The 23,953-nt window shown below is 38.5% G+C and overlaps 2 protein-coding genes and 1 pseudogene across 11 annotated transcripts in view; 1 reads left to right on the plus strand and 2 right to left on the minus strand.

Annotated features, from left to right (window-relative positions):
- Nucleotides 1–1,722: 1,722 nt before the first annotated feature.
- On the minus strand, nt 1,723–7,619 carry CRYGS (crystallin gamma S). 2 transcript variants are annotated; one of them, XM_024560839.3, is made up of 3 exons: nt 7,518–7,619; nt 2,599–2,841; nt 1,723–2,239 (listed from the first exon to the last, which is right to left on the minus strand). In XM_024560839.3, exons 1-3 carry the CDS (start codon nt 7,536–7,538, stop codon nt 1,967–1,969), a joined length of 537 nt encoding a protein of 178 aa, XP_024416607.1. In that variant the 5' UTR covers nt 7,539–7,619; the 3' UTR covers nt 1,723–1,966. The 2 variants fall into 2 exon arrangements, with proteins under 2 accessions (XP_024416607.1, XP_045054997.1); XM_045199062.3 differs by lacking the exon at nt 7,518–7,619 and adding an exon at nt 7,416–7,480.
- A 710-nt stretch (nt 7,620–8,329) lies between these two features.
- On the plus strand, nt 8,330–8,983 carry LOC112309502 (peptidyl-prolyl cis-trans isomerase A pseudogene; annotated as a pseudogene). The gene has a single exon (XR_011650750.1). The product of XR_011650750.1 is annotated as a peptidyl-prolyl cis-trans isomerase A pseudogene (transcript).
- A 695-nt stretch (nt 8,984–9,678) lies between these two features.
- The window catches only part of TBCCD1 (TBCC domain containing 1), a 32,222-nt gene continuing 17,947 nt past the window's right edge, over nt 9,679–23,953 (minus strand). For 4 of the 8 annotated variants that reach the window (XM_053918196.1, XM_053918197.1, XM_053918194.1 and 1 more), the window contains exons 5-9: nt 20,918–21,284; nt 18,901–19,087; nt 18,261–18,758; nt 12,775–12,925; nt 9,679–10,531 (exon numbers count right to left, since the gene is read on the minus strand). In XM_053918196.1, the coding sequence (XP_053774171.1) occupies nt 12,796–12,925; nt 18,261–18,758; nt 18,901–19,087; nt 20,918–21,284 (1,182 nt within the window). In that variant the 3' untranslated portion in view covers nt 9,679–10,531; nt 12,775–12,795. The remainder of the gene's footprint in view (nt 10,532–12,774; nt 12,926–18,260; nt 18,759–18,900; nt 19,088–20,917; nt 21,285–23,953) is intronic. The other 4 variants (XM_045199073.3, XM_053918193.2, XM_053918192.2 and 1 more) reach the window with 3 other exon arrangements.

Below are 23,953 nucleotides of genomic sequence, written 5' to 3' on the forward strand. Positions count from 1 at the left end.
GGCTCTATATTTGGAAATATTCAAAGACTTGTCTCGGAGGAATGTTCAGGATGGAAAGAGGACTAAAATGGTCTAAGTATGCCATTGCCCTACTTTCTGGAAACACCCCCTCCCAATTTAGAGCAACAAAAACCACAAAGCAGGGAATACTTCTAAATAACAGCCCAGGTGCTTTCTGGGTGTGCTGGACAGGTGGGACACCAGCTTCTGGCTCTGACAGCGGAATGTTCTACCAGAATTGAGACTGATGGATAGATAAGGACACAAGTGTTTTCGACCCCTAATATCCATTCCTTTTAAGTTCGAGTTGATTGATGTGTTCACAGCTGGGAGAATGGTGGCAATCTCTTTCTGGATCCGGGCATGAACGAAGAGTCATAAAACATTCCAAAATAATAATTGTTTTATCTGTCAAAAGTCATCTCCTACATCTCTGAGACTGTGGTTCGTCATCCTGATGTTTGCTGTCCTATCCTGCTGCCAGAACTACTGTTCTGGTTGCTTTGCACAGACTGTGACCAGCTCACCAAGGACTGGAGCACGGCGGCAGTTGATCTGAGAGGGGAGACTGGCAGTAACTTGCTCTGTTACCACCCAGCCTCAGTCTCCTCTGCAGGAAAGAAGAGCCAGGAACTCTGAGGTCATTCCCAGAAACTGGGCCTCTAAAGATAAGTGTTAGTAGTCTTTGAACCTCAGCCGGTCTTTCAGCATCCTCCTGGGCTTCAGAGAGTTAGGGTGTTTATGTTCGATGGGACTTGAGTGAGCATTTTGATTCAACTCCCTCATTTTGGAGACAAGAAAAATTAACTTCACGATAGGGTAACAAGGTCCAGAGCTCTCTGTAGCTCAGCAAATGGCCTCCCATTCCTCCTCCTCAGTTTATCATGTCTTCCTCCCCCACTTCCACTCAAATTTCTAGAAGTCCTTCACTCAAAACAAAAACAACAGTAACAGCAACCAACAACAAAGCACAGAAGTTAACAAAATGAATAAAAGCATCCGGAGGAGAGTGGGCACTACAGACTGGAGTACAGACTGAAGTATACACGAAGGGAGGGTCCTCCGCTGTTCCACTTCGTCCTTTCCAGCAAAAACTCCGAGGAGACATGGGCTTTGCTGTCTTTTTAAAGACAGGTGTGTCCAGAATATCCTCCGCTTCCCTAGGATACTCACTAAATATTCCTAGTGATGCCCTATTTCCTTCAAGATTAAATAAATAAAATCTCAAAGTAAGTAAACTCCATTTCGACTGTTAAAATAGGGACAAATTGTTTAACATGTCCTCTCTGAACTTAAGGGTTGAGAGATACCTGACATGGAAATCTCTGGATCTTAAGGACTTCCTGGGACTTACTTAGCGCACTATTGTTTTCAAGAAATGGCCCGGGTTTCACTGGCTGTCTTCTATCTCAGGTTTGTACTTACACTTGCACTTACAGTATGCACACAGATCCCCAGCCAGTGTGTGCTGAATGAATAACAGGGCTTTGGAACCAGAAATATCCTGGGCCTTTCATTGACCAGCTGGTGAACTTCAGCAAGTTTTTAACTTCTCTACGCTTCAGTTTCCTTATTTGTAAAGTGCAGATAAATCACCTCTCTCATAGGATATTGTGAAGAGAAAATGGGATAATGAAAGCAATCAATAAATGGCAGCTATTGTTATGACTGTGCCTGTGAATGAATACAGACTTGAGCAATAAGAAGCAATACATAGCAGTATGATTTTCTAAGTCTTTAATGCGGTCCCATTTTGTTTGGCACAGAAATACAGGCTGGTAACCTGAAGGCTGAGTTAGCACACTCTGGTGGGTACTATTTTACTGATCTCTAAAAGTGTTTAAGGAGAGGCATCACAGTCAACAGTGGAATGCATGCCAATTGTTTTATTTATGATGCTTGTTTGGATGACAAGGCCAGCCAGCATTTGGCCCCCAGGAAGAAGCTTGTGGCCCCTTGCACGTCATTACTCCACGACACGGCGGAAAGACTGGACAGCTGGGGAAGCCGCACCCCAGTCGATGGGCTTCCGGTACTCCTTCTTGTCCAGGAGGTACTGCCTGCCACGGTAGTTGGGTAGCTCGTAGAAGATCCAGGCACCCTCCAGCACCTTGCAGGAGTGGACCTCTCGCATGTGAAATTGCTCCATGATGGAAGGACAATCTTCAGTGGTTTCGTACATCTGACCATTAAAATCCCCTTTCTCAAAGATCTGAATCTTATACTGGCCTCCACTAGACTGAGGAAACACAGGAGGAAATGAACAACAACCATTATGGAAATCACCAGCAGGTCACAAACTCAGAGAACAGTTCAGTTCAGGACACACCATCTTGAAATCTAGACTATCTGAACTCCCATCCCCACGGAACAGCTGACTTATAATAAGAAAAACTTAACTCCTTAAAATCCTCAAGAGGTAATAATAATTAGTGTATTCAGTCTTGTAATGAGCTGACCTAAGATTTTATTTAAGCTTTCACAGCCAGAAAAAGACAGCTCTCCATTAAGAAGTAGGAAAATCTCAAAAAACTCTTTCACTGAAAAGAGAAGAAAGAAAGGTGGGGGGAGGGGAGAGCGAGAGCACACCCCACTCACCAGGTGAACAGCTCTGCAGGAGCCCAGGCGGTCATTGAGGCCCAACCAATGCTGGTATTCAGGGTACTCGCCCCGGGGTAAGATGTACATGTACCCAGCAAAGTTGGGCCTTTCATACACAGCCCAGGTGCCTCCTTCCACTCGAATGGAGTTGCAGCGATTCAGGTACATGTGGAAATCCGCGCAGTCGCAGTCACAGTCATAGTGGCGGCCTTGAAAGTTTTTGTCTTCATAGAAAGTAATCTGAAGTACAGGGCAAGCAAAGAGAACCGAGGAGTCGGGTGGCATTATTCATACATAAAATAAAAATTAAGAACATATTCCCCACTTTAGAAAATCCTCCCTCCTCTATTTTGCTCTCCTCCACCTTACAGCATCTGCCTTCTGGCAGACAACTCTGGCTGGCAACAATAGCAAGGAGTACTTTCTGAAGGCTTAAAGTGAAACAGAAAAAGTGCTCTAATATCAGCCACGCACAAAAATATACCATAGTTAGTTCTGAATTATAATTTTATTGCCAAGAGAATTGTTGCAAAGTAACAAAATGACAAGGCAAGATGTTCTTTCTTTCAAACTCTTACCAAGTTTCTAACAGAATATTGGGCTACGCCTCTGAGATCTGTGATGGCCCTGGAAATATGTAGCACTGAGAAAGCAGAAATAATAAACCTGGGCTCTAGAGCTGCATCTCCATAATCAGCTCTACACCTTAGTCAAACCATCTCTCTGGGCTCCAACTTCTCCTTTGTCAAATGAAAGGGAGACTACACTGGAAGCCCTGTCTGTAAAGTAAAACTCAAAGTTTTCTGGTTGAAACAGATGATAGAATTCCCAGAAATTCCTAGGGCTCTGTGAAACAATGTCTGATAACCACTGGATCCAATGGCCTAGAGTTTGTCTCTTCTATAATTGCCGGATCCAAGATAAATTTAGCACTGAAATCACAGGTGTCATTGATTGGAGAAGTTAATTCCCTGGAGTTATGCCGCCACCTTGTGGCTAATTTGCTTCATTGGTTTAAAAGAAGAAAGCCTCGGGAGGAACGGAGCCAAGTAGTATGGAGAGGATCTTTGAGGTGAGGCTTGAAGGATAGATAGGTAGGGGTTTTCCAGAGGAAGAGGAAAAAGGATGACTTGTTCAAAGGAATAAAGGAATGAAAGGTCATTATAGGTACCAGTACCTCATTAAACCTGGTACATATTGAGTATATGTGAAGTATCAGGAAATCAAGCCTGCAAAGACACAGGAGCCATGCTAGAATCCCTTGGTGATTATGTGGGAGATGCACCTGGAAACAGATGGATGCTGTGGACAAGGCGAGTGGCAAGGGCCAAAGGAAGGTCAACTGCAATGTGAAGGATGATGAGGAAACAGTCAAAAGAAATTTAGATTTGGTGTAGAGAATAAAGGAGAGGAAGAAATGAAAAAGGACTTGCAAATGGGTGTAAAACCTCATTCCCTTCCACCCCACATGGTTCTTTCTATATAGTTCCCCACTAATAATTATTTCCTTCTATCTTAATCTCCCCTCCTTACCTTTTCCATTTCATTCAACTCTTGTTTCCTGTTCCCTAAAAAGCTTCCTTACTCCTTCCCACCCCTAAATCATCTACTTTATTTCCTTCCTCCCCTTCCCAAATTTCTCTCTTCCAGTCCCCTTTCTCATTTTAGTGCAGCACATATTTAGATGCACAAAGCCTCATTTTACAGATAAACAAAATTGCAGCAGCACTAGCTACTGGCTCTGTGACCTTGGACAGGCCATTCTCTGAAGCTCAGTCTCTTCATTTGTAAAACTGGATAACAATGCCTACTGCACGGGGCTGTTCTGAGGGTCCAATGGAATAATGTCAATAAAGCACTCAGTTTAAAAATTGGCTCAAAATTGCCAATAAGCTTTCGCTATATTGTTATAGAAAAAGAAGTTAAATAACTTTCCAATTAGGCAAGGTCACTAGCTAGTTACCAGTTAGTTGCGGGAGAGTAGACTGCAGTGCAAATTCCTGGCTAGTAATCTGTTTTTCATTTTATTTTACTTTATCTCCCCCTTTGCTGTCCTCCTACCTGTACAGCTATCTCTGTTCGACATGTAGCATTTACTCTCCTAAAAAATGGAACAAGGCTGGTCCTGAGTCTGAGAGGCTTTCCCCCAAACCTGTGGAAAGATCTGTAGGAAAATAGACCCAAAGTACTAAATTCGATTTACCTTTGGTTTTTGGCCAACTAATCTCACACACACGCACACAAAAGAGGCTTTGCAAGGGATATGCTATAGGAAACTAAATTAGTATCGTCTATTTTTCTTCACTGAGTCTCATACTTACTGCCCCCCTGCACAGTTGCCTGACATTAATATCTGCGAAGTGAAGAAAATATACACGATGTTCTACACGGACACCTTGCTGTCCACCCTCCCAGCACAGCAGCCAATCTTCCCAAGACCGAAACAAAGCACCAATGTTGTCCTGGAACCATTACTGAGCTCCAGGACCAAGATCTCCTTTTGGTAGGGGAACTTCCCAATCTCAGGACCCAGAGAATGTTGCAACTTTTCATTTGCAGAAGGACCATGAAATCTACTCTGTGGTCTGCTGAGAGAAGGTTTTGACAATTAGGCAAAATAAATAATTAAAATTCTGCAGAGAAGGCTAAGAAATGTGCAGCTTTACCTAGAAATTATTTCAAAATTCCTCTCATTTTCAAGTTTATTTTTTTGTATAGTAGCCTACTAATCCAATACAGCAGAAAGAAAATAGTCTCAAGTATTCCCGAGGTAATAAAAACAAACACTCTTTTTTGCCAAGCCCGGGACTCCCCTGATTAAACTGCTAGCATGATAGTGGGAAAGGGAGAGGTAATAAGAATAAGAGATACTATCTTCTTTTGTCTAGCAAACAAGAGTTATTTACCTTAAGTAAAAAGCCCAGCTACAAGAAATAAAAGAGAGCACCTCTATCACTACTTTGTAAAACTCTGAGAGCAGGGATGTTGTCATCTACCATGGTTACGTAACAGCCTTCCCTCAAGGCACATGGATCTCTCTCTAAGGAATTCAACTTCTTCTTAGTGGGACGTGCAAGGACATATGTATCATATTTTCAGACTATAAGACGCACCACCTCAACCTGGGAGCGGGAAATGGGAGTGCGTCTTATAGTCCGAATGTAGCTTACCTGGCTTGCTGGGTGGAGGGGGTGGTGGTGCTGTTTCCCCCCTCCCCATTTTCCTCCTCTAAAACCTAGGTGCGTCTTATGGTCCGGTGCATCTTATAGTCCGAAAAATACGGTATTTTCAAGAACCTCAGAGCACTAAAGACGCTGTCTCATTTTTCTCCCCAAACTTTATGAATGACAAGTATGATTATTAGTTCTATTTTCTAAATGGAAAAAAAAATCAGGCACTAACCAATTCTTTAACACCTGAACAGGTGTTCCCTAAAATGATGCCATGGGAAGTACTTGGCATTGCCTATATAGCTCTCTTGACATTGATGGTTAGTTGAAATCCAAACATGTGGAAACAATCAGAGGAATCTAGATTTCAGGACTTTCTACAAGACACCTGGTCTGGACTTTGAAAAATGTCAATGTCTCAAGAAACAACAGAAAAGGTAAAGGGACTGTTCTATATAAATGAGGCTAAAGGAAAAAAAGAGGCTAAGGAAACACCACAACCAAGTGCAATGCACGATCAATCCTTCATTCCATCTTACATCACGGGAAAAGCCAGCCATGAGCAAATTTCGGGGAGCAACGGGGAAAATGTGAATACAGTCTGAATACTAGGTATTATACTGATGATACATTTGGGGGACAAGATAATGATATGATGTTTATACACGGGAATGCCCTTGTAAACATTTAAGGTGGTTTTAAGATCACTACTTTCAAATGGTTTAGTAAAAAGAGACAGACAAAACAGGGTGAAATGTTAACAATTAGAGAATATACTGGTAAGTGAAGGATATACAAGTATTCATTCACTATTTCTTTCTTGCTCTTTTAAGATTCAATGGGTTTAGCCCTGGCTGGTGTGGCTTAGCTGGTTCAGTGCCATCCTGCACACGGAAAGGTTGCGGGTCCAATTCCTGGTCAGGACACATACCTAGATTGTGGGTTTAGTCTCTCGTGGGGTACCTACAGGAGACAACCCATCAATGTTTCTCTCTCTCTCCCCACTCCTCTCTTTCTTAAAAAAAATCAATAAACATATTCTCAGGAGAGAATTAAAAGATTTAATACATTTGAAGCTTTTTGAAGTAAAAAAATCAGGGGGGAAAATCAGGCACCAATGGCTTTGCCTTAGACCAACTGGTCAGTGAAACTGCTGAAAAGAGAATGGGGGTATATTCCCTCATTGCTTGAGGGGTCAATATCCAGTGCAACAGTTATGAATCAAATACTCAAGGCAATTTTCCTAACTTAATAAACACTTTATTGGGGGCAGAGGGTAAAAATAACTGCTTGAATGAAAAGGTTATGTAGGACTTAATTCACTTGATTGGTCCATCCACCTTGTCCTTTTAGAATACAAATGGTCGAGGCTAATTTCATAAAACAAAATTTTCGTTTAATACTGACAACTTTCTACTTCACATAATCTTCTGGTCTGCATGTCCTATTCCTGTGGAAGTTCATAGAATATGCCTTTGCTGGAAGACAGAAATCATGGTATTTACTTATTATAGACTTGTACAGTATTCAACACAAAGATAACCCCTTAAAAAACTGTTAGGTAATTCTGTTAGGGAAGAAAATAGAGTAGCATTTCTTAACCTCCTCTCCCAATCTCAACCTTCTCACCACCATCACACTCACCTCCAGGCAAAGGAGCAAAGACTTTTCTACATGCTTCTTTCAAAGTATCCTTAGGTGAGAAGAAAGTGGGTAGGCTAAAACTCAGCCTGACCATTGACTCACCTTGGTTCCAGTTTTCGACATTTTTGGTTCATAGGTCGGTTTCCCCAGTGCTGAAATCCAGGAACAGCTACAGAGTTAGAGGCACAGAGACATTTATACTGGGCTGGTTTCAAACCAAACATTTGCTTAGTCATGAGAATAGGATCCAAAAATTGAGTCAGTCTTTTAGAAGCTACGGATGATTTCTAGAAAAACAATTGGGATTATGAAATAAAGGAAAGCTTTCGGCACCCACTTTAGTGCTTACCAGGCCTTGCTGCACTATGTGCTGAGTCCAGACACCAAAACTCAGCCAAAGTTTTCAAAATAAAAAATGAAAAAAGTCCTCTTATCTGGGCAATTTGATTTTCTAGAAATCGGCAGGAGATGAGTCAAAAGGTTATCCTTTATTTCTGAACAGAAGTGACATGTTGCAAAGCAACATAACATATAAAGGCAATGCAGGCTCTTTGGTTTGAATAGAAAGTCACTAGAAAGGACATCTTTGAAACAATTAGCAAAAACTTTAATATAAACTGTGTATTAGGTAATACTATTGTACCAATGTTAAACTCCCTAAACTGAAGCACTGTACTATGACTAGCTAGGTAAGAGGATGTCTGTGCTTTTATCAAATACATGCTAATGTATTTAGGAGTAAAGGTCCAAGATGTCTGCCACCTATTCTCAAATCATTGAGCAAAATTAAAGTAATAATACTATACAGAGTGGTAAAGTGAATGTTGCAAAATGTTAACACCTGGTGAATCTAGACAAAAGTTATGTTGGGGCCTTGCAGACGCCGCCGCCTTGGACTTTTCAGCGTCCAGCCGTGGTCAACCCGTGTTTTTCGACATCGCTGCCGAAGGCGAGCCTTTGGGCCGCATCTCCTTCGAGCTGTTTGCAGACAAAGTTCCAAAGACAGCAGAAAACTTTCGTGCTCTGAGCACTGGGGAGAAAGGATTTGATTATAAAGGCTCCTGCTTTCACAGAATTATTCCAGGATTTATGTGCCAGGGTGGTGACTTCACACGCCACAGTGGCACAGGCGGCAAGTCCATCTATGGGGAGAAATTTGACGATGATAATTTCGTCCTAAAGCACACAGGTCCTGGCATCTTGTCCATGGCAAATGCTGGACCCAACACAAACAGTTCCCGGTTTTTCATCTGCACTGCCGAGACCGAGTGGCTGGACGGCAAGCATGTGGTCTTCAGCCAGGTGAAGGACAGCATGGATGTTGTGACAGCCATGGAGCGCTACGGGTCCAGGAACGGCAAGACCAGCAAGATCACCATTGCTGACTGTGGACAACTCTAATACATTTGACTTAACGTTTTATCTTCACCACCAGACCATTCCTTCTGTAGCTCAGAAGAGCACCCCTTCACCCCCATCTGCTTGGAATGTTCTATAATCTTCGTGCTCTCGCTGCAGTTCATTGGGTTCCATGTTTTCCCTACCCCTTCCAAGTCTGGCTGGTTTGCAGTTAAGTTTATGATTATGAAATAAAAACTAAACAAAGTTATGTAGGAATTCAGATTCTTGCACCAGTTCTTTACGTTAGAATCTTACATACACACACACACAGTTCTAATCCACAAGAAATGGTGCTACATATGTAGCCTGAGAGACAGAAAACTACTATAAGGACCCCTGAATTTGCAAAGGTTTAGCTAAGCCCAACTTGCTACTTACTAGGTGGCATTTCTCTGCAATGATATCTTCCTGGGACCTGTTTAAAGAACACGTTGGCACTTCATACACCTCTGACTTTAGGGATGAGATTACTACCTTATATATGCTCAAAAACAAACAAACAAACATCAACTGTTTTCCATTTTACTTTTCCTGGGTGAGTATATTTTTCTCAAAAGTCCCACTTCCTCATCTTTCCACTATCTAAGTATCCTACAAATATTTTTATAAATGAGATGCCCCCAAGATACGTTATGGTCAATTCAGAAAATGGTAACTTTGTCTTGACATGAAGATTACTGGGAAACAAAATGTTAAGTTATGTGTTTAGTGTTCTGAATTTTATGAAGTTTAAAGAAAGTAATTAGTATCATTATCTTAATTAACCAATAGCAATTTACAAAACATACTTTTATCACTCCTGTGTTTACTTGATAACACTCTGCTTCCTTGAATTTCATCTTAAAATAAAAACTATGAAAACCTCAGAATTAACACATTCCAAGGTTTAATTTTCACTTTAGAAATAAAGTTCAAGGCCTTTTTTGAAATAATTAAGAATTCAATGGTCAGTGAACATATGAAACAACACTTACCAGCAATCAGATTCATTTTACTGATTTGATAATTACTTTTATGTTATCTTAAAGAACACAGCTTTCCAATCAAATGTAAACTTTATTTTGATATATCACAGAATAACATTGGAAACATTTTTCTAAAGTTAGAAGTGAAGCTTTATCTTTTTATCAAAAGGAGAAAATTACTTTTTATAGCATGTTTATTGAAAATCTGAAGCACAAAGTGAAAATAAAGACTTTACAATTTCATTAAGTTTTATACTTTAAGGACTAAAATATCTTTGCATAAAACTATCTTTGCTACATTTATATCCAAACAATCATACTTTCTTTCCAATTATTTTTGAAAAGAGTAGCAATTTCCTTTTACATAGTTACAAAGAACTATAAAACTCTTAACCCCAGAAAAGATGAAACCCTTTTATCATAGAAATTAAAATGTGAAGTTAACTTGTAAATCTACATTCAATCACTTTAATATTAACATGTATACGATGGGGCTGGCTTCATCAACTTTTCCACTTTGGCATCACAAAGATGAATCGTCCCATGTTCTATAAACAGTACATTTATGAGATGGTCAGAAGTTTACTTAAAATTCAACTGAAATGGTAATAAATAAGTATGAAATGGAAGTCAAGGAAAGGTCTTAAATAGGAAGAAGAAGCCCCGAAGTCTTCTAAGCAGCAAGAGCAGCTTCCCAATTTAGTTTCAAGATGTACATCATCTTCCATTCATCCTCATTCTTCCAGGGCCCTGAAGATAAAAGAACAAATGAAAATTAACTTAGTTTTCTATTGTCTTCATGCACATAATTAGAAAAAAACCTTTGCAATTATAAAATCACATAAATTATCAAGGCCAGATAAAAATTAGAAATAAAATATATAAAGTTTAAAGTTAATTATATTCATTTTTTCTGAGGAACACATTAGTTCATAATAAAGAAATTCATACATAAACCTTAAACATTGGCAGGTTATGAGGATTAGTTAAACTACAATTTTCCCTGTTATAATTTCCATTTCCTTATAATCTTCAACAGATTTTCTATTCTTAACTTAGCATTTACTAACTAAATATTGTAGAATTCCTCTTTAATAAAAAGCAAGACTTTAAAAATGTAAACAACGTATGAAGTAAACAGTAAGTTCACAGGTTTGGAAAACAGTTGAGCAGTTAGTCAAATGTTAAAACACATGACCTTCTACTCCTAGGTATGCACGCAATGAAAAAGTCTGCACAAAAACTTGTATACAAAAGTACACAGCAGCATTATACACAACAGCTAGAAAGTGGAAACAACTCAAACGTCCATCAGCTGATGAACAGACAAAGAAAGTGTGGTATATCCATACAACGGAATATTATCCATCCTAAAAAGGAATGGCATACTGACACATGCTACATGGAAAAACTATGCTGAAAGAAACCAGACAAAGGTCACATGTTTTATGATTCCATTTTATAGGAAATGTCCAGAGCTGACGAATTTAGAGACAAAAAGATTAGTGGTTGCCAGGTACTGGGGGGAAGACAAGACATCTACAGTTGCAGGAACAGGGAGTAACTATGTGTATGGGGTTTATTTTTAGAGTGATGATAATATTCTGGATTTGTTAATAGTGATGGTTGCACAAACTTTTGAATATAATAAAAGCTGCTGAATTATTCACTTTAGAAAGGTGATTTTTATAGTAAGTCAATTATACCTCAATAAAAATTAAAAATAATTTTCCCCCACTCTAGACACTGAGTCTCATTTCTCAAAGACAAATACTATTTATGACTTTTCTGTATCTTTTCAGAAATTTTAAGGCATAAAATTGGCATAGAAATATGTGTGATAATCCCTCTTTTTTCAAATACACAAGGGAACATTTTACACACACATTTGCCCCAAACCTCCCACCCCTGGCTCAGTCATCATTTACTGTCAGCACAATCAGATACAGCTCATTCTTTCTGACGATGAATTCCATGACATCAATGTATCATCAGTTCACGAGGCCCCAGCCCGCTGGTGAGAAGCACTTGGGCTGTTTCCAGTCTACAGCTGTTTCCAACAACGCTGCCATGAAGGGGTTTCTTACAGAGATCTTCCCAGACATGAACGCTGTCTATTAGTTACATCTGAGAAGTGAAACTGCTCAGTCAAAGAATTTGTGTATTTTAATTTTGATTTTGTCAAACTATCCTCCAAAAAGTTTGCAAATTTACACTTTCCCAGTAGTAAGTGAAAGTCTTGCCAGTGCTGTGACATGGATACCATCAGTTTTTGATCCTTGCCAATCTGGTACGTAACAAATAGTTTCCTAAATTTCTTTAATTACAAGTGAGAGTGAGAGTCTTTGTGTTTGTATTTTCCTATCTATTTATGTCCTGTTTTTCTATTGTTGGTCTTCAAAAAGATTTTAAAATAGCAAAGTAAATTTCTATAAAAAACATTACATATTTAGATTAAGTAATTTCCATTTTAGACGAGATTGGGTGCGTTCAGGGTGGTATGGCCGTGGACTCCATTTTAAGTTTGCCTCTATCCATGTTCTCTTCCACCGAATCTGTGATCTCCTAGAGTTCACTGTTCAAATCTTTGTTTGGGTTAATTCTGGTAACTTATTATTGCTCATGTGTAATTAACAAAAACCAGCTAATTCAATAATTGGCTTGTGTGTGGGGTGATGGGAAAGAAGAAGGATGTATTATAAAGGAGGAATAAAACTTAAAGCTATTTATGAGGAAAGTAGTCTCTTTGAACAGTACAAATTGAGCCCTTATATCTGCCCATAGTTCGATAGGGTCCACCTACATATTTTGGTTGGTCTTCTCACTATAAACTGTGGCAAACATGGGTATGTAAAGGTCTGTATATGCTGGTGGGAGTGGTGGAAAAAATTTGGCAACATTTGGTAACATAATATTCTGTGCAGTTTTTTTGTATGTTTATAATATTTCCCCAAAGTAATTTCTTTTAAGTGGTCTGCATTATAAATGCCTACCAGTGCTTCGATGTAGGAGTCTTATCCTGCTGCTTGTTTGGAACCTGCTGCAGGGGGCACAAGGCTGTCCAGCTGTTGGAGATGTCCTGTTTTAATCAACCACTCATAAAACTTATTCTCCACGAGTATCTGGAACTGCTTCCTTTGATCCCTAAAATTGCAGTGTAGAACAACAAGAATGTAAAAACACTAATTTGTATTAATTTTACTCTAAGTGATTATAAAACACTTTAATGGAATAAATGTTAAATTGTTTCTAGTTATCTATTTGTTCTCTCCAAATAACTGTTCTGTTCAGTTCTGTACCTTGGACCACCACCCCCAAAAATGAATTTGGTCAGATACAATGCCTTCTTTGTAAAGACTTATCAATAATTACATAGTTTGTTCTACTGTGGTTACTTATTCAACAGATATTTGCTGAAGACCAAGTGATGCCGGGTGGAATTCTGACTTATGGGGATAAATGCACGAAGCAAGGAGAAGAGACAAGGCTCCTGTCCGGGCAGGTCTGTGCTGCACGACTCCAGAGGGCACCATTCACACTAGTAATCTTATGTAGTCTGTGTTCCACGTGGACTGTATATTCTAGTAGGGAAGACAGGTAATAAATAAGGAAGACAGGTAATAAATAAAATAAATATATGATATGAACTTAAGTAGTTTTAAGTGTCTTCCAGAACAATACAGCAGAGTAAGTGAATGGAGAATATTGGGAATGCTATTTTAGGAAAAAAAAAAATGAACAGAGAAAGCCTGAGATAAAACTTAAGCAGAGGTCTGAATGGACTGATGGATTAAACAAACTAAATATCTGGAGAACGGCATTCCAGGCAGAGGAATAACAAGTGCAAAGGCTCTAAAATGAAAGCATATTTAACATGTTCAAGATAAGAAAGAGAAGGCTAGCTCCTGATAGCCAGGAGCTAGCTTAGTACTATCAACCAGCGCTTATTGTAGTTAGGATCTGGCCTGGCTGTGTCTGTTGAACATAAACAATTCCGCGAACAGCGGCCAACATTCAACAAGGCCATTTTGGGATGACAGCAGATCAAGGCAAGAACAGGACCACTCCATAATCCTATCTCAGTCACAACAGAAATCATTTGGTGGTCCACAGCACAAAAACAACCAAATATCACCCTTCCCTGCCAAGTGAATAACTGCTGTTTCTTTACAATTATAGTTTCAGCTCCACTTTATTCCTCTGCCTTTAATGTAAAAATTACTAAGATACCAAATTATTGAATTACTCATGCTTCCAGATAGCATCCAACCAAACAAAAGTTTGCTTCCTAGAACCCTCCCCCAAATCACCGAACACAAGCCAAAACCCAATTATAAGTTCTTTTTAACACCCTTTTCCTGAAATGAAACACAATTCTCTCCCTACTTGCAATGAGTAATAAAACCCTGCTTTGTTCTATATTTACTGTCCTGGTGGTTTGGCTAGAGGGCAATGACTAAGTAATAGCAAGAAGACTGTAGAACGGCAGAAGGGGAGTAAATGAGAAAAGAATAGCAGGAAATGAGGCAGGAGGAATGGGAGGTGCGGTAAAGGTTTTAGATTTTATTCCAAGATGATGGGAAGCCATCAGAGGGGTCAGAGCAATGATACAATCCAATCACTTTTAGAAGACTGTGTTGGCAGCTTGTTTTCAAATTGATCAAAAATTCTTTTGTCGTCCTATATTCCCCAAATTAAACTGAGTGCTTTTCCTTGTTTTTAGTTATCCTGGATCTTAATGCCTTAATACACAATGATTCAGAGCCAACATTTGTTAAACAGTCACCACGTTCTGAACACTGCTCACGTGTATAAGCTTTTCACATGTGTAAGAAAAATCTAGGCATCTAAATACTAGAATTAAAGCAACAGAAGTGCTCTAAAGGGATGTTTTGTCCAATGATCAGTTATATAACATCATTATAATTTTATGTCATATATTATATTATATATATAACAGTATTTCCCAGAAAATAATAAAGACACTAAGAACCGAGGTTCCAGAACTAAACTGACCAGTTGTTAATCCCAGCTCCTGTATGACTTTGGGTAAATTATTTAATCTCTCTGTTTCTCAGTTTCCTTTTCTGTAATAGGGTATTTGTTACAAAGCATAAATGAGTTAATACATAGAAGGTGCTTAAAATAATACTTGTTGGACAGTATGTGCTCAATATTACCTGTTATTATGGTCATTATTCTATGATATGCTAAACTGAGAATGACCAGTCTTTATCATTAATGTCTCGGTGGCTCAATTCACAGGATACAAACCAGATGGAATATTTGCAAAAAATAGCAGCATCATCGCAATAAATTCCCAGGCAAAGCATGAGTTGTAACTGTTATTGATCTTTATATTTTTTCATCAGAAGCAACTATTTTTAAAGAGTCTAAATGCAATTGTGTAACTATGGATATATATATAGGGTGGGACTAGAGTAGGTTTACAGTTGTGAGTACGTGAAACCAAACTTTATCCTTGTATTTTTACTTAATTATTGTATTACTTTCTATACAAACAACTGTAAACCTACTTTTGCCCTACCCTGTGTTTCATCCCTTAATCCCTATTATGAGAAGAAACCCATAAGAATACATCCAGAAAATACTGTGGCTGGATCAAATCTTTGCAATGACCATTTCTCTTACTATTACTATTCTAACAGGTCAGGTCTCAGATATTCTGGGTAAACCATCTTACCCAGAAGGTGTGTCTCACAAACACATCACTAAACAGAGTGTCTCACACGCATACTACTAGACACAATACAGACATGCCACTATACAGAATGTCTCACACATTCACGTTACTTGCTAAACCTTCACATCAATCACAACAGGTAGAGAATATACTTACACTTTATATATAATGCAATTAAAAGCTAGAGAAGTTAAATGACAGACTCAATGTTACATTGTAAAGTGGCACGGTCAGTACTAATTCCTAAATCTTGAGTACTTTCCAGTACAATATAGACACAGCTATCCAAAGAACAATGATCTTGCCCTGAGCGGTGTGGCTCAGTTGGTTGGGCATTGTTCTGCCAAATGAAGGGTTTGACTGCTGGTCAGGGCACGTGCCTTGGTTGCAGGTTCGGTCTCTGGTCAGGGCGCATGAGAGAGGCTTCTCTTATGCAACCAATTGAAGCTTCTCTTCCACACTGATGTGTCTGTCTCTCTCTTTCTCCCTCCCTTCCTCTCTCTAAAAATAACTAAATAAAATCTTATTAAAATAAGCATTTTTAATCATATATCAAACAGCAGTCTGGATCACCAGAAATAGAAACATTTTAGAGTGGCCTGCCATTTTCCAAAATAATGACAACCTGAAAAAAAAATACTAGGCAAATGAAATCCAATTATTAAAGAGGTTTTTCTGTATAAGGAAAAGAATCATAATAATCAAGATATTAGCAGGACACGTGGCATTTATTTTAAAGATCCCCCAAAAGAACTTTACACCCTTTTCTCAAACTTGTTACAACTCACAAGTGGACAATGCTTTAATGCTGTAGAAGCAACCCTTTACATTCTGGTACTGTTTCCTATGTTCCTTTTCTAATATTGTTAAAAAATAAAATTGGATTAAATATCAAGATACTTGTACGAACAATAATTATTTATTCTGAGTACCACTACTTTCACGATATACATGGTATTCTTTCCAGAAGAAGTTGATTAATGGGTCCTGGCTAGTGTGGTTCAGTGGACTGAGTGCTGGCCTGTGAACCCAAAGGTCACTGGTGTGACTCCCAGTCAGGACACGTGCCTGGGTTGTGGGCCCCCAGGTTCCCCGGGGGGTGCGTGCAAGAGGAAACCAATTGATATATCTCTCACACATGGATGTTTCTCTCCCTCCCTTCCCCTCTCTCTAAAAAGTAAATAAATAATACCTAAAAAAAAAAAGTTGATTAATCAAAAGTTTCTAAACTGGGCTCCAATTTTTGGAGTCACCTTTGATTTTCTTGTGTTTTTCACAAAATTTTATACTGAATTCTGCCTCCTGTCAAAGTATTTCTGGTTTCTGCCCCCTTTCCCTCCAGAGTAGTCCAGTTTCTTAGTCTAGGCCCAGGGTGTCCAACCTTTTGGCATCCCTGGGCCACACTGGAAGAACAGGAGTTGTTTTGGGCCACACGTTAAATATACAAACACTAATGAAAACTGATGAGAAATAAAAAGGTTTTAAGTAAATGTATGATTTTGTGTTGGGCCACATTCATAGCCGTCCTGGGCCACACGTGGCCTTTGGGACACAGACTGGGCACTAGGCCATTGCAGTATCACCCTGACTTCCCTCTTTCAAATTTCTCTAACCAGAGGATCTTCAGATATGCCAATCACATTTCATTACACATTTTAAAATCTGTCACAGAATCTAATAAAGTAGCTTGCATACTGTAGGCATTCCATAAATGTTCCCGAATAAATGAAAAAGCTTTCTGTACTTCAGTCCACTACTCAAAACCTTTTAATGGCTCGCACTGCTTAATTCCACCTAAGTCTAATTTTCAGTGCCTTGCATTCAAGAGTCTATATAACCTGCTTAGTTCACCATCCAAGCTTAAATGCCACTATTCCATACCCAGAATCCTGTGTCAGCAATTGATTTCCAGGATACCTAAGGTCTGCTTCTGCTTCCACATCTGCTCCTCTAGTCACATTAAGTGTTCTGCTCAGTCCTCACTTCCTATCCAAATCTGGCTCGTTCTTCAAGATCCAACACAAATTCTACTTCTTCCGTTAATCTTCCCTACCTACGACATGGATGTTCTCTAAATCACTGTAAACCAGGTAGTGTGTGTCCCTGGCTTCTGGAAGTCAAAGGCCAACATTCTTAACCTAAAATTTTGTGGCTGACATAATAAACCACAACTATCTACTATCACAGCATGTTAATAATAAGAGTTTAGTACTCAAAAGTAGGAAGAAAATAACCTCAGAAAAAACAGTATTTTAAATTGACTAAATTTAGCTTTATTTGACAACACTGTATGAATTAGGGAAGCATGGATTAGGGAAAACTGACAAAAACTGGCATTAGTTCATGGACTAGCATGAGGGATCCGTCTGTGGTGTGGCGAAGCCAGGAAATCAGTATTTTTAACAAGCCCCTTGGATGACGCTGATGCACGACCAAGTTTGAGAACCACCAGCATAGTGTAGAAGAGTAAATTAAAAACTAAAACCAATCCATTTAAGCATAGGATCATGTGGCATATCCTATATATGATCTTTAATTCATATTGTGTATCTGCCAACTAAACTTAAGCTTCTTTGAAAAAAAGTCTAATATTTGAGTTATTAGACTCTTATCTCCCCAAACAGTGCCTGAAACAATGACCTGAAACATAAGCCTTAACTGAGGATATACTGTGTATCTTTCTTACTACTTCAGCACAGCTGTAAATATGTGCAGATTAATTTGCTTTCCATAGAGTTTTATGAAGACAAACTATTACTTCTATAAAATACTTACTTTGTCAAACGAGCTTCCTTCACAGTTTTCTGCCAGATCTGTATCTTTTGTTCTCTTTGGCTCAGTGCTTTCTGATATGCAGATGGGAGACCCCCAGGTATCTCCGTTGTGTCCCCTTCCATTTCAAAGGGAATAATAAATACATAGAATTCACAAGGTGGTAAGAGTTGGAAGACACTTGTGTCTCTGTTCTCTCTACACAAAACCATTGGATTATCCCAATAGTTAGGTACTGTAGCAAGGCCAGTTCTGGCCATATGGTCCTCCAGCATTGGGTAATGGGTATGAAAAGGGGCAAAAGTTACTGTGTGGTTCCCAGAGAGAATAAGTGGGCGCGTAGGCGTCAGAATGTGAAAGATGCAGCCTGTAGTAGAAGAGATGGACAAACGATGACAAACAGCAATGACTTTAACGTTGTCACAGCTGTGGAGGTGAAGAGTAGTCTGTACTGGGCCGAGAATAAATGTGCTATTTCTGCACTTCTCAACTGTCACAGATCTGAAAAACAAAAAACTGAGGTAAATTCCTGTGAATGACGGTAAGATAAAAATATTTGACTACAAAGTTATTATCTGATGGTAAAAAAAAGATCAATCCTAGTACAAAGAAAATGTCAGAACACTATGAAGACTGTGCTTACCGTAGGGGAGAGAGCAGATATATAAAAGATTCATTGCAGCGATGAATCTTTACATGTGCCCCCACCAGAGTATCAGAGCTCTTGGCCAGTGTCTGCTTGTAAACCTGGCTCATCACCACCATGCGGTGCATCCTAGGGGCCACATGGGTATTACAAGCAATCTTAGCTCTTTTGGTCGTCCCTTCAACTAGTTAAGAAAAACATAAATAAATTAGGTAGTTTCAAATGAGAGAAAATTGACAACCATATGATGTTACACATATCTACACATATACATACATGCCTAAAATTAGATACATGTGAGGTTTAAAAGATATTAGATCTGGGTATGGGTAAAGAGGTCTTTGCTATACCATTCTCTGTACTTTTTGGTATGTTTGTAATACTTGATAATTTTTTGTTATAAAAAATTTTTAAACCTATAATCCACTCAAGACTGCCAGATCTAAAGTATTTTTCATTTCTCCCTTCGAATTAAGTGATGTGTCTAAGGTTGTATAGCTGGTAAGTTGGAGAACTGGGCCAACTCAAATATCTTGTTCTTCAAGATGCCTTAATTTATCATTCCCATCTGTAAAAAATCTCTTTAAACTGCCATAATACTAATTCTGAATCCGTCCTAAGTTGCTTACCACATCACTGTATGAATGCTTTTTTGGTTTCTGCGTTTACTCCCAAGATCATTACTGAGAGCCTATCTTCCTCAAACACAGTGCCTTGTACAACTGACAAAAACCCGTGCAGGCTGCACTCCTAACACAGTCCTGCCATTATGCGACAGACTTCTCAGGCTGCACTTCCCAGCAAGCCCCCAGGACACCCTTGTGAAGCATACTGGCCAAATGTAAAAAAATCACTAAAGTATGCTATTATTTTTTTTAAAAAAATAATTCTTATTACTTTATAATATATAAGCAATACATGGTTGTGGAAAAATTTAAATACTAGTGGTAAAAGAAGGTAAAATTACTTGTTGTAGTATATACCACTGTTAACATTTTAGTATAATCCTAAGAGGTTAAATATCCTTTTTCCCTACTAGGGCCTACCCTAACATTTAAAAATTTACTTGAATCTATATTCTTTTATCAACACCAAGAATTATGTAGTATCTACTATGTATTTATGGGAGCCTTACAAACTGAGAGTCTTTGAGCTCATACCAGAGACATAGCTTAGTTGGATATAGAACTCTTAGATCACTATGATTTTGCTCAAGATTCTGTAGATGTCGATCAACCATTTTCTGTTTTTTAACATTATAAAAACTTGGTATCAAACTGCTTTTTTTTTTTAAACCTTTGCACAGAACCTATTTTTTTCTTTATTTTTGAAATTCAGAGACTATGAAAGTATATTCTAGGTGTTTTTTTCATTTACTTTGTATGGCATTTGCCTCAGTATAGGCACCTACTTCTCTTCAAACTTACGCCTGGGTCCCTCTTCTCTTCAAACTTGTACCTGGGCCCCAAGAAGTCATATAGTACAGGAACCTATCCTTTTAGCCATGACTGGACTACTGAGAGTAGATAACTGATGCAACCAGGACCAGCCACTCTCTATGATAAATTTAAATTCCCAACTTAGAAATATCTAGTCTGCCTATGTCTGTGGTGCTAAAAAGAGCCTTAATCTCTATACCAACTCTCTGAGGTTACCTGCGGAATGGCCAAATTCTGCTGTGGTGCATAGGAAATAGGAAAGCCTCAAGCAAATGAGCCAATGAGCATGAGAGGAAGAATCAAAAAGAAAAAAGCAGAACAAAATGAGGATTAACTGAAGTTGTGAGTTTCTGTTAATGGAAATCAAGATGACTTAGACTAATAAATCAACTTTCTGAGACTGATGCTGCCTTGAGAGAAAAAGGCGTACACACACACACGTCACACACAAATGGTCCCCTTTTCTCTTTTACAGTAGCAATATTTTTAGGTCTTCTACAGAAGATTAATATGCCAGAAAACACCAGGTTCCCTAACTGGTTATTCAATTTAATATAGATTAAAATATTAAATACCTTGGTGAGCCCAAGCCAACTTCTTTCCAGACTTGAGGCAAGCAGAGGTACCAAATGGATTCCCAGTCAAACAGGCTCTCAACCAGGTTTGCAGCTTGTAGAAAGAAAAGGTCTTAGAGATCTTTGAGAAGCCACTTTCTGCATGTAGTGGTTGCCATAGTGCAAGTTCATGAAGTGGATATATCTTCCTGGCTCTCCTCACTGTACCTTCAATAAGAAAGCTGAGCGCCACAACAGCTTCTCTAGAGACTAGACTACTATTAGTCGAGTGAGAGGATGCAGTGAGTTGTTCTGGATCTAAAAGCAGCTCAAGGAGATCTGACAGATGGTCATAGACAAATGCTTGGTGACTGTAATCATTCCAGTTCTAAAAAAAAAATCAAAAGGATGCACTCTTAACAGAATAAAGAGATTCTGTAAGACATGAAATTTTTATATTTTAATTACCTTGTATTTATGCTTTGCCTCATACTCAACAAACTATTTAAGGAGCCATATAAACCTTAAAAGATTTTCTGTGTGTATGTGATAGGCATAACAGAGTCTCTCTTGATCTTAGCCAATTCAAAATACTAATATCTAACCCTTAGTGTGTGCCAAACACTAAATATTACACAAAGTTTAATGCATTTAATCCTAACAACAATCTTAAGATAGCACATTTTACAGATGAGGAAAAAGACAAAGAGAAAGGTTTAAAAACTCACCCAAGGTCACACAGCTAGTAAATACTTTGAAAGTGTCAGACCAAAAATAAAAATAACCACATTGAGCAGTCATTCAATGAAGCATTGGGTTTCTTTCTTTACCTGCTCAAATTACAGAAAAAATTTCCAGTTCCACTGGATAAAATAAAGCAACCAATTTTGCAGTAACTAAATTTAAGAGAGATTATAATTTTGGGAATAAGCTTTGAGTTGGCCTATGTCCCAATGACTTGGCTTATTCATTTGACAGTTATTTTTTGTGGTATGAACAGTGTTAACTGATGAATTATGAAACTAAGACATACATACTTCCTGTTCTCAAGGAATTCAGAGTCTATGTAGTGAAAGACAATATAAACAAATAACTGTAACACAGTGAGGTAACACCTATACCAAAGATCTCCGAAGACATTCTATGAGCATGAGAGAAACAATGGACTCCAGTTGGGGAAAGAACTGTAGTGGATGCTATTTGAATAGATCCTTGATTAATGCTGTTAGGCAAACAGACAAGGGAAAAAAGCATTTGAGGTATAGGGAACAGCATATGCCAAAGCCTATAGAAGTAAAATTACTTGCTGTCTTCAGAGAACTGAATTTCTAGGTGAGGTGAAGAAAGCATGCTAGGAAGCGATAGGTTAAAAAAACAAAACAGCTAAAATAGTAGTCAGAGACTAATCATGAAAGGCTTTGTATGAAATACTAAAACATCTACATTGTGTGCCAGGGACTAAAACCTATTTTCTCAATAGCTATCCCTTTCTCTTTAAAAAAAAAAATTTATTGTGTTTTTTCCATTACCATTTAACCCTCTTATACCCACCTCTCCTCTGCAATCACACCCTGCTGTCCATGTCCATGAGTTCTTTTTCCTTTTTTCTCAATCCTTCCAGACTCCCAATAGCTGTCTTTCTGCTCTTTGTCTACGAGCCTGTCTCTATTTTGTTAGCTCAGTTTGTTCACTAGATCCCACATAGGAGTGAAATCATATGGCATTTGTCTATTTCACTTAGCATAATGTTCTCTAGATCCATTCATGCTGTCACAAAACATAAAATTTTCCTTCCTTTTTTACAGTTGAGTAGTATTCTATTGTGTAAATGTCCCATAGCTCTTTTATCTGCTCATCTACCAATGGACACTTGGGCTGCTTCCATATCTTAGTGATTGTAAATAACACTGCAATGAACATAGGGGTGCTTATGTTCTTTCAAAGTAGTATTTTGGGTTCCTTCAGATATATTCCCAGAAGTGGGATGGCTGGGTCAAATGGCATATCCATTTTTAATTTTTTGAGGTATCTCTGTACTGGTTTCCACAGTGGTTGTAACAGTCTGCATTCCCACCAACAGTGCAAAAGGGTTCTCTTTCCTCCACATCCTGACTAGCACTTGTTGTTTGTTGATTTAGTGATGATAGCCTTTCTGACAGGTGGGAGGTGATATCTCACTGTGGTTTTAATTTGCATTTCTCTGATGATTAGTGACGTTGAGCATCTTTTCATATATGTCCTTTGGTCAACTGATGTTCTCTTTGGAGAAATGTCTATTCAGGCTGTTTGCCCATTTTTTAGCTGGGTTGTATTTTTGGTGTGAGTTTTTTAAGTTATTTATTAATTTTGGATATTAACCCCCCTATCTGATGTATTGGCAAATAAATTCTCCATTCTGTGGGCTTTTCATGTTATTGATGGTCTCCTTCCCTGTGCAAACACTTTTTAGTTTGACGTAGTCCCATTTGTTTATCTTTCCTTTTGTTTCTTTTGCCTGGGGAGATACATCTGATAAAATAATGCTATGAGCAATGTTCAAGATTTTGGGGCCCATTTTTTTTTTTAGGATTTTTATGGTTTCAGGTCCAATATTTAAGTCTTTAATCCATTTTGAACTTATTCTTGTGTGTGTTTTAAGAAGGTGGGGTCTAGTTTCATTTTTCTGCACATACCTGTCCAATTTTCCCAACACGATTTATTGAACAAACTATCTTTAGCCCATTGTACATGCTTGCTTCCTCTGTCATAGAAAGGTGTGGGTTTATCTGTGGGCTCTATATTCTGTTCCATTGACCTATGTGACTGTTTTTATACTAGTACCATGTTATTTTGATTACTATGGCCTTATAATATAGTTTGTTATTAGGTAGTACAATTCCTCCAACTTTGTTCTTCTTTCTCAAGATCGCTGTTGCTATGCAGAACCTTTTGTGGTTCCATAGAAATTTTTGAAATACTTGTTCTACTTCGGTGAAATACAACACTGGAATCTTGATAGGAATTGTGTTGAATCTATACATTACTTTGGGTAGCATGGACATTTTAATTATGTTAATT

This window comes from Desmodus rotundus, chromosome 2, assembly GCF_022682495.2.
Source record: "Desmodus rotundus isolate HL8 chromosome 2, HLdesRot8A.1, whole genome shotgun sequence".
NCBI lineage: Eukaryota > Metazoa > Chordata > Mammalia > Chiroptera > Phyllostomidae > Desmodus > Desmodus rotundus.